This window comes from Plectropomus leopardus, chromosome 12 (assembly GCF_008729295.1).
Source record: "Plectropomus leopardus isolate mb chromosome 12, YSFRI_Pleo_2.0, whole genome shotgun sequence".
Taxonomy (NCBI): domain Eukaryota; kingdom Metazoa; phylum Chordata; class Actinopteri; order Perciformes; family Serranidae; genus Plectropomus; species Plectropomus leopardus.
The window spans coordinates 30,987,780-31,003,074 of record NC_056474.1 but is presented as its reverse complement, the minus strand read 5'-3'; the positions used below and the strand labels follow the sequence as shown (position 1 = coordinate 31,003,074).

The following is a 15,295-nucleotide window of genomic DNA, read 5'->3' as shown; positions in this document are numbered from 1 at the left end:
AGCTTTACACACTACAAGTCTCTGGCTGTGCATGCACTAAAAAAAGCAAACTTCATGTAGGCAGGTGTGCTGTTGACAGAGAAAGACAAGAAAGTTGTCCATAGTGTGCCCTTCCTTTTACCCCAGTCACATATGCACATATGTCACCAGCTGCTTCCTTTTTTTTCATCGTCGGAGCTTGACCTTCAAAGAGCCCCCCAGTGCTGCACTTCTGTTAGTTTGCAAAACATGTGAGACACCAAACAGCAGACTGACAGGGACCCAGTCTGACATTATAAATCCTCACTGAAGACGCAGAGATGATGTTATGTTGGAACAGAAAAAAATGTGGAGCGTTACATTGCTGCAACATTTAATTTCATTGCATGTGACCTATTGCAGCAGAAGTTGGCAAATTGTAACATGACTGAATATCTGCTTTCTTGTATTTTTCTTACAGTATTTTACAGAGTGGACAAAACAATACTGCAGTAATTTAGTGTTGCAAGTCCATATAGTTGGGGGACTACAAGTTGGGGTCTAAGCCTAAATGCCATCATCACTGTTATATCTGCTATGATTATGTCATTAGCGTTATCTCTGTCCATGTGGGGGCCTCTACACCCGTTTCCAGTTCTGTGGTGCATGATGTCTATTGGAATGGTTTATGACAAAGGCCACAGTGAAACAAGCTGATTGACAACAAACTACCAATTTTATGCATTACAGTCGCACAATTATTAGGACTGAGGACTGAGACAAGGACAGAGACAGTTAGAACTGAGTGGCACTCTTCAAGTGTGTCTAGTAAGAAAGAGAAACAGACAGAGAGAGGGGAAGAGATGGTGGAAGGTGGGCTATTGCATGCAATGTTTCTGTGGGGCTAAGTATTTATAACTTACACAGAGTGCTGCTTTATGCTGCTTTTTTTTACCCATAATATTTATATAATTTTACCAGCGAATTTAAAATCTATATATATGGACTTTTGATCCATCACATCTGATGGATCTATGTACAATTCTTCCATAACCCCAATTCCAATGAAGTTGGGACGTTGTGTAAAACGTAAATAAAAACAGAATACAATGACAAGCAAATCTTTTTCAACCTATGTTCAATTGAATACACTACAAAGACAAGGTACTTAATGTTCAAACTGATAAACTTGTTTTCTTGCAAATATTCACTCATTTTGAATTTGATGCCTGCAACACATTCCAAAAAATGTAAAAACCGACATCATTCTGCAAAGGATATTATCACGTGATCTCAGAAACACGTCAGAAAACCATTGTCAGTTAACACAGTTCGTCACAACATCTACAAGTGCAAGTTCTCTACCAAAACTCTACCATGCAAAGCAAAAGCCATATATCAACAACACCCAGAAATGCCGCCTGCTTCTCTGGGCCCAAGCTCATCATATTTCATTTAAATAAAATGAAATATGAAAGTGGGATTCCAATAAAAGAAATACTGCTTTTAAATTGTTGTTATTGAACCATAACTAATCTTATTACAGCTAAGCTGTGGCCAACACTGATGGCAGTGATTATTATTTGTATGGTCATATAGACAGACGGCTTTTTTTTTCTTTTTTCTTTTGCCTCTACACAAAATAAGCTACTACAACCCTTCAGCTATGTTAAAAAGGCATTTTCCATCTAACCAGTGACGGACTGTGTCCTCATTACAGGCAGCAAAGCTCCAGGAAAACTCCAAATGTCAGGATGATGAAACTGTGTGTGTGTGAGAGAGTGGAGCCCATGTATATCTGTACTCCATAAGAAATTTCAAATATATATTTCTACTCCTGAAGTACTGTAAAACTTCAAATATAAGCCTAGTCCCAATTAGACACCCAGTCCCTTTTACTAGACTGCTGTGCCTACACGTTTTGACAAATTAATTAGAGGCTCAATTAGAGGCTCAGTTGTAATGCAGTTAATTTTTTATAGAAGTTCTTTAGATGTATAAAACCGGGTTGTTGGCTACCAGTTACAGATAATGTTAGTAAATTGCTTAGATTTCGCATACAAATATAATAATAATAATATGTTTAAACTTTTGTCAGTATGGACATAATACACACGTTAGCTTGGTAATATTCTCTATACTTCAATTATTCCGTTCGTTTTACTGAAACCATTAGCACCAAAGAAGAAGTGATACTGGCAGAGTAAATGAGAGATGCAAAAAGGAGGTTTAATGAAACAACTTGATTGTATTTTTGCCTTTGCTGAGTAACAGTGTAATGTGAAAGGAATTAAAAGCCTGTCCCATATAGATGCCTATCCCAAATATAAGCCTGTTGAGTTCAGTGGTTTAAGCAAATAATAGCTCGTACTAGTAATTGAAGATTGTAGTTATCAGCTTTTCAGTTTAGCAACTGCCATGGACTACCCAGTCAGTAGGCATGTTTCCATTATTTGCACAAAAATTAAGACATATTTTCGAAAAATTGATAAAAAAGAATTGCAAGATGACTGCATTTCTACTGAATGATGTTCTTTGACTTCTCTGACGATTACATTCCAAGAAGCATGGTGATGGATGTTCAAAACATTAGCAGCTTTATTTCTATTGCAACCACCGCACTAGCCATCATTATTTCCAATCCAAGGCCACGTAGATGTGTTATGGAGCCATAATGGAAAGGCAAGCTATTGTCATTTTTTTATTCTCCATTAATTCTGTCATTTCCCACAATGTATTGTAACATCATGTCGATTTCCATAGCATTATTTTTTTGTTTTTGTTTTTGTAAATATATACAATATTTTTTGGACTATTAAAAGAAGAGGGGTACAGTTACACCCCTGCCTCTGAACCAACAAACCCAACACCTATCTGCCACTTTTATTAGATCCAATCATCTTGACTTAATGTAATCATAGCCAGTAAACTGCTAAATGCAAACTTTGGGACATTAGAGGAACATGAAGTAAAAATCCTTCACTTTGACGCTGAATAATAAGCTGATTTTATCCTATTATTTGTGCGGCTCAGTAGCTGTGTGATGTTGTTAATGTGCATCAGTGTGTGGATAACTGCTGTAATAATGAAGGAACAATATGCAGCTCTGCGGACGGTGAGAACAACAGATTCAGGAGAGCTAAAAATAAAAAAACAACACAGCGTTCATTCATCTTCACATAGCACTCGTCCACACACAGCTGGAGAGGGATTGTCACTGAAATGTATACAGTGTGAGCATGGAATTACAAGAGTTTATCTGAAGCCTGATTAATACTGCTCTCACCAGGTGTCCATATTTGATCACACTTAAAGTGAGTAAGAGGACAGGAAGTAGAGTGATGGGATTTAAATTTCAAATAAAATCTCCCAGCTCAATTGGCTTGATTTCTCTCAAAAACATGGGGAAATGGCAGTAAGCAATTTAGGAAGAAATTATTGAAAAAAATTGCACCAACAATCTTAAAAAAACAACCTAAAAATCTGAAGAAAAGCAAAAGCTAAGGAAAAAAAGAGAGCACAAACAAACATGGAAATGACCTGAAAAAAAAGTCCTTTAATAATAATAAAATTTCTGTAAAACCATTAAATGTATAATTGTGACAATTATAAATATAGTTTTTTATTTATTTACATTTTTCACTAAAAAACACTTTTCTAAAGAAACTGATTTCTTGCAATTTGCGGAATAGATCTGTTACTCAGTGACATTTTTTTCCCCATGTTTTCAAATTTTGAAAGTTACTAAGTACTTGTGAAGTTGTCTAAAGCAGCACCAGAAAAATGATGTCAATCCAGGTTTCAAAGGGTTGACTCACTTAACAGCAGCAGTTAGATACTTCATAGTTAACGCAGACTCTTGCGGTTACTGCCAGTTTGTGTTCCACAGTGTATTTTTGCTGAATGAGGCTGTAAAATATGAGAGGAACTGCAAAGCTGGTGATAATTCTTGGTGGGTTTTTGAGGCACTGTAGTCCACTTTAATCCCGCACACACACAAGCAATCATCACACCTCTATCCCACTCACTAGCAGCAGTGGCTGATGGCGCTGAGCTGAGTGTGTGGTTGGTTCAATGTAAATGCCACTGATGCAGCTCTAACTGCTGCTCTGTCTGCTGGGACTGATGCTGTCTGCAGAGCTGTGTGGCATTTCACACGCTCAGACCTGCAGGCTCCAGCATACACTGTAAAAAATGAATTCACAGCAGAGGTGATACAGCAGCCGTGCAGAGACTCTGCACAAGTGATTGTCTGTCCAAACCACTCTAACTCCCACCTCAAACACAGACTGGATGCCAACTGCTGTTATTTAGAAGTAAGCAAGCATTGTCTTCTGGCTCTGTGACGGTTTTATTTTGGTTTACAGTCTGTATATTGTTAGTTTGGATTTGTCGGTGAGCTTCCTAATCTCCTCTCAGCAGCAGCAGAAGGAGCTGAGACAAGCTGTGGACAGGAAATACGACTAAAACTCGTCAGGCTGTTCAATGGACATCTAATTTCCAAAGGTTACGTAATAACAGCCATGCAAGAATTAATACCACTGTGCTTTTTGAATTAGTTAGTTAATATCTAGGCCATATTTATTCATTTTTCACGTCACCTTTTACAAATTTCTCGCAATTTGCAGGAAGTTCAAGTTGCTCAGTCCCCCCTTTTCATTTTGTCAAAAGAAATAAAACCACTTTGCAGTCACAGCAGCCCCATATATGTTTGTACAAGGTCAGGACATTTAAAGGACGTTTCTGGGATTTAAGGACATTTCTAGGATTTCAGGACATTTCTTAAATTTGAGGACTTTTCTAGGATTTTAGGATGTTTCTCAGATTTAAGAACATTTGTAGTATTTTAGGACATTTTTCAGATTGTAGGATATTTCTAGGATGTAGGATATTTGTAGGATTTAAGGTTCTTTCCAGGATCTTAGGACATTTCTAAGATTTTAGCATGTTTCTAGGACTTTAGGGCGTTTCTCAGATTTTAGGACATTTCTATGATTTTAGCACGTTTCTAGGCTTTTACAACATTTCTAGTAGTTTGGGACATTTCTAGGATTTGGGACATGTCTTTGATGATTTAGCTAGGACCTCTGTCAGGAGCCATGGAGGATCCTCCACTGGCACTTTTTTTTTGATATACAAGCTCTGTTTGATGCTGTTTTATGCACTCTGGCACCTTATGCATAGTAAAAGTACAAAACAATTCCCAGTGTGAATCAATTTGTTTTTATTGGAAATTAGAAAATGGTTTGGGGGCACCTGGTACCATACTGGAGGTCAGATTTGGCCCACAAGCTGTGAGTTGTGTGCATAAAGAAAAGTACAAACGAGATTGTTTATTACAAAAACTCATGCGGGAAGATCCACCCAGTCTCCTTAACTGAGGTCAGTTCTAGGCCCCAAATGTCCTCAAACCCTAAAACAAACAAACAAACAAAAAATGCTTGTGTAGCTTTGGATAAAATCATGAGACATTTCAGCATAAAGTCCTAAACAATAATCCATATTACCAACCAACATTCACCCCTATTCAAAGACATCTAGAACAGGGCCTGGTCAAATGTGAACATTTTGATACGTAGCCATAAATTTGATCCTGTCTTTGTTTTGTCCTCTCTGCTCTTCTGTCTTTTCTTTTTCTGCTTTACACTTTCTTATCTTTCATCTATTTGGTTTCTCATCTTTTCTCCTCACACCTTTCCTCTTTCATCTGTCCCCCTCAGATCCAGGAGCCTCCCCGTCCAGAGGCTCATCTTCAGCGGACAGCAGTGCTGACCGTCTACTGCAGAAGAAACCGCACACCAACAGCAGCCTGCTGTGTAACCCGGACTTCTCCTCCTGCTCCTCGGCCCCTCGCTCCCCCAGCACCTTACCTCGCAGCTTCGTCACCTCCGCTCGAGCCAGCAGCCGAGACAGCCAGCTGGACAGCCTGATGATGCAGCACTCAGAGGTGGAGAGGAAGAAGGAGGTGTTCCTGGACCATCTGAGGCAGAAGTATCCCCACCATGCTGCCATCATCATGGGACACCAGGAGCGCATGAGGGAGCAGGTGAGAACTAAAGAGCTTTAGCTGCCTGTGTTAACAAAAAGATTGTGCTGCTGCCCCCTGTTGATTTCACACTGAATCCAGACCTTTATCAGCCTTACTCACCTTAAAGGGAAAGCACTGCTCTCTGTGAAACTTCCATTGTTTTTGTTTTTTTATATAAAGAAGCTTCAAATCCAACATTATTTTTTTCCACTCAAAAAGGGAAACTGTGTGCCAAGATGACAGCCTTGCAGGTTTTGGGGGAGTATGGGCACTTAACCCTTTAAAACCTGAGCAAATTTTATTTTATTTTTTTAAGAATGGGGAGAAGGCAATGAGCAACTTGGAAAATCTGTGAAAAATCACCCGGAGTAACTTTTACAATTATTTACCGATATAAATGCAAAAAAATACATCCACATAACATTTTATGTGCTTAATACAAGGCGTAAATTCATAGTTATTGAGACAACTGATATATGCCTTGAAAAATGATTTGAGATCAATACAAGTCACACTAGAAGGATGACTTGCTGTTTACCTATCAATGTAATACTTCTTTAACCCTTTTAGCCCTTGATTTCTTTCAAAAACATTAGAAGGCGGCAATGAGGAACTTAACAAGACATGGCTCAAAAATGAGCAAGAAATACATAAAAGGTTTTAAGAAAATTACCTTGAAAAAAGCATATTAAAAATAAAAAAAAGAAAAATGCATATGGCTTCAAGAAAGTGCTTAAAATATAAAAAGGATTATGAATAAATTTTTCTGAAAAAATACCCCCCCCCCCAAAAAAAAAACACTAATCTCGACACAGCCAAGTCATGTTCTTATCACCTTTTACTTTTTTGCAGGGCACTTCATGCTAAGTTGCTACTTTTCCATGTTTTCAAAAGAAATCAAACTAATTTTCTCAGGTCCCAGTGGTTGAAATGCTTCTGAAAGGCATCTGAACACAGCACAACAACACTGATTTCGATCCACATTCCAAAGGGTTAAGTTTAGGCAACAAAAGTACGTAGTAAGGTTCAGAAGATTGAGTAGATTCATTGTGAGAGCTCAGTAAGGGAAGGTGGAGCAGAGAAAAGGTGGAGGCTGGCTGAGACAGAGGGATAGCAGTGAGAGACACTTGGTTGGACTGATGGACAAGCGTCAAGTGGTGTGGACAGGCTGAGGTTGCATGGAGGGAGCGGAGAGGCGAGCAGGCAGGCAGGCAGGAACAGGTGAGGTGAACGAGGGAGGGAGCGTGCCAGCAAGGACGCCACGCCCACTGCAACACAGAGACACAACAGACATAGGCAGGGAGGTGCAAAAAGAGGAGAAGTCCAAGTTTCATATTGCGTAATATCTGTGTACAACACGTGTTCTGTAAAATCTGCATCATCATTCTTATTAACTGTCAGTTTGTTTAATGATTCATCCATAACCTTAACATTGAAACTGACTCTACACAGTGCCTCACAATGCTGGATGACATTAAACCATCACCCTCAAATGTTATTTAAAAAAAAAAGATAATATTCATCACTCATTACACAATTTAATATAATTATGCCTCTGTGCCAAAGATAGAAGTGACCGGAGGCGTTATGTTTTCGGGTTCCATTCCATCCATCCATCCCATTCTATGAATGCAATATCTCAAAAATGAAAGGGAATGTCTTCAAATTTGGCAGAAGCATTCAATTGGATTCAGCAATGAGCTGATTAGAATTTGGTGATTAAAGGTCAAAGTTAAAGGTCATGGTGACCACTTATGCCATGTTCCATTGTACTCTGAACTCAAAAACAACAAAAACAACCTCCAACTCGAAAAAGTGCGATGAAATAGCCATCAAAATCAGGATTCCAAATTAGAAACTCGGGCAAGATCCATGTAGACTGAGTCAGTCGAATTGACGTCGCAGCAACATGGCGGCAAACACGGTGAATGATATGCAGAATTACCTGTTATGTAGTGTTTGTGTTGTGAAACGTGCTATTATAACTTTGTAGTCCTGCGGGCATCCATGTTTTCCCGAGCAGATGCATTGGAACGCATTGGTAAGTGATCGGAAGTGATCGGACTGATTGTAAGCTGGAAAAACTGACACAGAATTAACGACTTCCGATTTATGATAGAACGCAGGATTACAACATGTTTTTGGACAAAAATCTAGAATTCATATGCTAATTAAGACAGAAAAGAAAGAAAAGAGCACTTTGCGGCTTGCAAAAATAATAACACACAGTTAAATTGCCTGTCTCAGCTCACACTGTTGGCTAGTCTGAAGTGTGTGTAAGATGCACACATTGTGCATTCTTCCTTTATATGTACCAGTTACTACTTTATCTATACCAGTTACCACTTTATCTATACCAGTTACCACTTTATCTATACCAGGTTGTGTATGCATGCATGTGGTCCCTGATGTATAAATGACTTAAGAAAAAATCCAAACATATCCCTCAAACAGTCTGCTGCAACTAACAAGGTACTTTTTTGGTGTCTGAGTTTCTCATATATATTCCTTGTAGCTCAGACCCAGAGGCAGTTCAACTTTGGTGACCTGCTTCTCACCTTCATTTCACGTTAGTTGAGACCTCAGAGGAGGTCCAGAGCATGAGAGGACCATTACACAGGCATGCTGAAACTCTCTCACAGGCTGGAAATGTGGCAGACACATCTGTGCCACCATGCCAACTTCTCACATCTGCCTCTGTGGATCATCCAGTTCCTCCTTCCCTAAATGTTCACTGCTTACTTTTCTTATGCAGACATGATCATTGGACCTCATGCAGCAACATTCTCTTAAATTTCTCTTATATTTACTCTCACTATTCTGTTAAGAGAAAGAAAAAAGAGAAGTCAGCTCCAGATGCACCAACAAAAAGTCTTGCATATTTTTATAGAAATTACAGAACTCAATGCAGAAAAAAATTGAATCAATTTAATCAGTTAAAATTATTAAAGGAAAAGCAGCAAGTCCTCATATTTAAGAAGCTGGAACAACAAATTTTATTTTTTGCACGGGACATCATTTTATTATAAAAATGGTTGGCAACTAATTTTCTGATAAATCAAATAATTATTTAGGTTATTCTTGTATATCTTAATATCGTTTGTGGGCAAAAAGATCTTAATTTGCAAAGTAAGTAGTAACTAAAGTTTTTAAACAATTGTTGGCAAGTAAAAAGTACAATATTAACATCTGAAGTGTGGTCGAGTAGAAGTAGAATGTTGCATGAGATTCAAATATTCAAGTAAAGTAATAGTACTTCACCTTTGTAAATGTATTTAGTTACATGATCAGCGGAGAGTAACTGAAAATACAGTAATTGGCACCAATGGACCCACTGGTATTTCTGAAGCCTATGCATTATTAATCCAATTATTATTCTAAAACATTACCCAAATTAAAAGGGTATATTGTATTATAATACAGAAATAAATAAACTGCAAGCAAACTATAAAACTGGCGAGAGTTTATTTCTGTAATTTAATATCCCCTTTCTCGTTTAAAAGTTTAAAAGTTAACTAAGACCTAGCGTTGTAACTGCAACGTTCTGAGGATGTCCCGGTGAAGTTGAGAGGTGACAAATTATATAATGTTCTTTTTATAAAATGTTCCCACAATGCTACATGAGAATAAATGAAGAACATTTTCAAAGTAACTTTCAGAACATGATATTGAGGCCTGAGATTACAGATAATTTTTTTAAAAACCAAAAATGTAATGTGATATGCTTACCAAAAATTAAATAAAAATAAAATTTTTCAACATCTTTTTATGTTAATAGAGAATGTCACCCTAACTTTAAGAAGAACATTCCGGGAACTAAAAGAAAACGTGCCGTTGAAAACATTACACAAACATCGGGCATTGTACCATTCTCAGAACGTTTTTAGAACCATAAATTGCAAGCTGGGGAGCATTTGCATTTGTAGAAATGGAAGATAATGATCACTTTTCGTTGCATTATGTCAATGAAGCAGTGTCTATTGCAGGGTACTATTTAAGCTGCATTAGTTTAATGATGTGTCTGGAGGCTGGCTGACTTCCTCCATGTGACTCCATGTGTCATGGAGCTGTCAGGCTGGACTGCTCTGCTAGTCAGACAGGTAAAGCCAGCATTATTTACTGAGGTGGAGTTATGTTGAAACAGTGCACCAGCGGCAGGGAGAGTGGCAGAGACGGAGGGGTGGGGTTCCTCACTGCACCTGACTCTGACACAGACGAATATCCTGCAGACAGAAACCAAAAAAAAAAAAAGTGACAGACACGAAGACAAGAATATTTGCATTGATTTGCAGCGTTGGGACTGGAGTTAGCTGCTGTTAGCTTGAAGACAAGTTAGCATTCCGAAGCCTCCAGGTAAGCTCGTTAAACCTCTCTGAATATAACATAACCAAACATTCTCACTGAGCGAAAGTCTTTTTTTATTACTCGAAAGAAAAATATTTAGTTTATAAAGTAGCCTGCAGCGTTTCTAAACTTTTCGCCAGCTAGCACAACCACGTAGTTAAAGCTGTCATTGTGCGTTTGCCCAGCCGGACTAACGAGCTGCTGTATCAACACATGATAATGCGGGCTATGGGGCTGTGGGGCTGTCTGCTCTGTGCAGAGGCGTGGAGCGCCAAACTCCGTTTAACTCCTGTCAGTGTATTTGTTGCGTCGAAAGTGACAGCAATTACACAATATCCAAACTATTACAAGGAGAAAAAAAATATCTCTAAGGTCTACTGCTCACTTCGGCGTTAGTCTAATACGCCAAAAATGAGTTATTTAAATAAAATGTCCACTTTTTGAATGTCTGTTTCCACCGAGGTTAGCAGCATTGTCGTGAGAGTGGTAGTGAGCTGACAATTATAAGAGATTATGTTTAACCCTTTGAAACCTGGATGGACATCACTTTCTTGTGCTTTTCTTGTTGAGACACCTTTCACAGCTATATTTTTGGAACCGTGCGATAACTGGTTTAAATTCTTCTTAGCCTTTTCTTTCTTTTCTTTCTCCTTCTTTCTTTCTCAACTATCAGTAGTTGTCATGATTTAGTATTGAGTCTAGCAAATTTCACAAATACAGTCATAAAAAATGTATAGGCCAAATTTGGAAAAAAAAACTGAATTCATTTTATGTTAAATGTATGTAGGTATCTATGTTATACTTATGTTTAAGTATATTTATTTAAGTACAAATATGAACAGAATGACAGATTTTTAAATCTACAGCTTTTTAAATTATTATTTTGCCTTTTCTCATAATAAAAAAAAGTCCTCTCTGGGGCTGTTTGTGAAACATTCTGAGCTGAAGCCTTGGATAAACAGGCCTAACAATGCCACTGTATATGGTGATGTTGAAATTTTTTCCTATAGCGACATTAATAAAAGATGAAGCTAGATGTCCCCAGAATGCCACATCACAAGTTCAGTAGTCTCTATCACACCTGCAACTCCAGGTTTTTGCGCCTGTAGGCACATGTGCATGGCAAGAGCGTTAAGTAGTGTTTTCCAGTGGATAATCAAGTGAAACTTGGATCTGCGATTACATTAAAATATCTAAAAATGCATTCAGACGAGACATAATTACAGTGTGTTCAACTACTTACAGTCTGCAAAGCACTCTGACTAGAAAGGAGAATAACCCCATAGATCTATCCAAAGGATAGCCTGATTTTTGTCTTTGAAGGAGGCATTTTAATTCGGAGTAATAATGTGTCTGATGTTAAATAATATAAAATGAATATAGAAATAATTATATCATTATCAATTTGTTGACGAAGTTTGTTAGAATTTACCAAAGAATCAACAATCTCATTAAATCCTCTAAATTCATGCTCACCAAAATGATTCAAACTTTTACATTGTGTTGAATTTTCAAACAGATTCAGTTCAAATCTCTCATTTCATTCAGATAAAACTTTTCATTTATTTTGACATTCTAAACTACTGGTTGCCAACCCTGGGGTCCTGAACCACGCTGTCAATGCTTTGGGGGCTCAGCATCTAATTTATTATTTGGAAAAAAGTAAAAAGAGAAATCTCACAGGATAAAGGCAAGGTGAAGACGTTTAAGCTTTATTCAAAGAGCTGACATACTCTGCTTAACCCTTTGAAACTAGGATCAACATTAGTTTATTTGTGCTGCATTAAAACACCTTTCATAAGCTATTTAACCCTTTGAAACCTGAGTGAATTGGTTTAACTTCTGTTTTTAAAAAAAGGTGACAAGAAAATGATGTTTTGATGATTATTGGAAAACTTTTTAGCTTTTTTTCAGGCAATTTCTCCTAATTTCTCACTAATTTCTTGCTTATGTTTGAGCCATGTCTTGTCAAGTTGGTCATTGCCTTCTTCCTTTGATTTTGAAAGGAATCAAACCAGTTTGCTCAAAGTGCTAACAACCTCATGCTGCCTCAGTAAAAGTAACAAAGAGCTAAAAAAAACAATGTCCAAGCATCAGAGAGAATAAAATACTAAAATATTTTGTCCAAAAATGTCTATTAAGTATGTATATTTGATTTGTTTTAATTGTTATATATAATACATACTATAATACACAATACAGAGGGACAAAACAGCACACACACACACACAAGCTGACAGAAAGGCAGACTCGTCTGCTGCAGCACTGTGTTCACTGGCAGTGGAAATACCTGTGTTTGAAAAATCTGCATGCATGCGCTAACTTTGGTGGTAAATGGGTATGTAAAGTGATAAATTACTGAAAACAATATAATTAGCTCTGCCACTATATGTCAGCAAGTTTAGTGTACGCAAGTTCCACTTTTACTAGTCATACACCATGCTGACTGACAGGAGACTGTGCAAACAACTAAGCACGCACTATTTTGAAGGATCACTCAGCCGGCAGCCTATATCTATATGTCATTCTGCCTCATGAATGTCACCGTGTTGCAGTTTTACACGCTGGAATACTGGAACCTCCTGTGTTGTGTATACCACAGACAAGACTGCTCCTGGTGTGGAAAGGGACCAATGGTCAAAGCTACATCTCTTTATACCAATAATTGTGTGTGAGACAAGTCAGATTTGGGGATGTTAGAGGGATAAAACTGGATAGCAAAATCTCAAAGTCAGTAACAGTCTGATCACAGAATATGTCAACAGTGGTATGAACATCATCAGATGTTTGATGCCAGCTTTTAGTCATCTACTGGACAGTTTTTTGGGGTTTTTTTTTCACGTGGTGCTACTGACATATTCAGTCTGTAAATTCAGACTGATCCTCGCCTTTGCGTGACACTTTGTCTGTACTGTGTTTACAGCAGATGTTTACTTAAACTTTTGTTCCCTCCTGGCTCCTGTACTGTGCTCACTGTGCACTGTGCTGAAGGTGCTCAGCTTTCACATACCACTTGGCTGGTATACTGAAAGTGGGCTCAGATCAGCTGTAGATATAGTCCATTGGCTCAGACCTAAAAAATAAACCTTACTGGCACCACCTGAGGTGGCAAAGTGTAGTAATGATTTTTTTTAATCCTCCATGTGTGGGTGACATATTCTGATATGATAACCTTTGCAGAGTGGCAATATAGATGTAGTAAACATGACTCACACCCATATCCACGGCAGGCCTCTCTAATAATGAAATGGACATTATTGCCCAGAAACTGCCTTGGCTGAAGCCAGTTGGGTCACAAACTGGTCGTATATATTGGTTTAAACACAAAACAAAAGTACTGGATAATAAGCAAATCCATAGTAACTATAACTACATAATAACTATTTCAATATTAAAAACAACATTGACAGTCACATATACTTGGTCAATAATAAATTTAAACCCCTGTATATTGTTCATGAAGAAGGTTACATTATCGTTATTAAGCCCTGTAGGCAGGTTTTCAATAACACTCAAATTGTGCAAATTGAAACTGGGAGTATAAAATATACCTAATGGAAACACATCAGTTTCGAAAAAACTTTGATTTATTGCAAAAAAAGTTTTTATGCTGGCCTGAGCTGGTATTTCAGGCGATTAAAAAAAAAAAAAAAAAAAAGCCATATTTTGCCAAACTGCAATGGAGACACTTTTTTTTTGGCTTTTATAGGTCATCCCCGGCTCCTCTCATCAACATGTTGAAGTTTCCTTGGGCAAGATACTTAACCCCAAATTGCTCCTGATGCAATGCCATCGCTGTGTGAGTGTGTGAATGGTTACTGAGTAGCAGGTGGCCCCTTGCACAGTAGCCTCGGCCACCAGTGTGTGAATGTGTGTGAATGGGTGAGTGTGACATACAGTGTAAAAGCACTTTGAGTGGTGAGAAGAAATAAGCGCTATATAAGTGCAGCCCATTTACCATTCAGCACACTGTGCATCAGTGCATCACTCATCAAACTGCCTGTCTCTCTCATCATCTGACTCCCCAAGTTCAGTTCATTAATCCTGCTCTATGTGGTTGTTCAGAGATCAGTTAAGGTACCATCCCCCTGTATAGTCACTGTTTGCCTCACAGCAGCCTGCAAATTCTGCACCTAGATGTTATGTTTAGGCAAGCTTTTTTAACCTTGCTGAAAATGAGATTTGTTGTTTTGCACATTTTATACATACATATATATATATATATATATATATATATAGGGCTGGGCGATATGAAAAAAAGTCTCATCACAATATTTTTTTAATATCAGTCGATGTCGATATATATCACAATATACAATAAATCACTTTTTCTGTCAAGCGTAAAGGATCCCTTTTCCCTTTAGTGAGATATGAAGATATCATAAGGTTAATTTTGGTTTAAATATTTATTTTCTGTCAGACGTTGAACATGACAAATATACTGTAGAACAGGCATCACCAACTGATGGACCTATTCTACTAAAATTCAAAGAGGTCCAGTTACTAAAATTTCCTCCCAGCAAAGGTCTAAACCTCATACATCAATATTAAAATTAATTTAACATTTTACTTCGATTACGATTACCGAACTATTTTTTTGCTTTCTGCTTTTTTCTTCTTTTCTTTTTTGTAGTTTGTTATCTGCCCTCATAGTTCCCTGACACAGTTGCATTTGACCATGGTGTGTTGGAGTGTAATATAATTATTTATTAAACTTTCCAGCGTTATATAAAAATTAAAAGCTCCATTTTAAACAAACTTCAGGTAAATTTAGGCACATTGTGCTGATAACAGGCCAACCTCTCCTGACTGCAAGACTCTGACTTCAACTTCTGTGAAACATCTGTGCTATTAATCATTTTACTCAGGAAAAATAAATAGATTTTGAGTACGCCTGCTTTTCCTATAGCTGCTAACAGCTTGCCAACATTTCCAGATAGAGAAAGAGTGAAAGTAAGGCCATGT

At 37.7% G+C, this 15,295-nt stretch overlaps 1 protein-coding gene across 1 annotated transcript in view; it reads left to right on the top strand.

Annotated features, from left to right (window-relative positions):
* The window catches only part of LOC121951855 (sickle tail protein-like), a 104,656-nt gene that overhangs the window by 27,918 nt on the left and 61,443 nt on the right, over positions 1-15,295 (top strand). Inside the window, exon 2 of the mRNA XM_042498341.1 lies at positions 5,679-6,004. Within this exon, the coding sequence (XP_042354275.1) occupies positions 5,679-6,004 (326 nt within the window). The remainder of the gene's footprint in view (positions 1-5,678; positions 6,005-15,295) is intronic.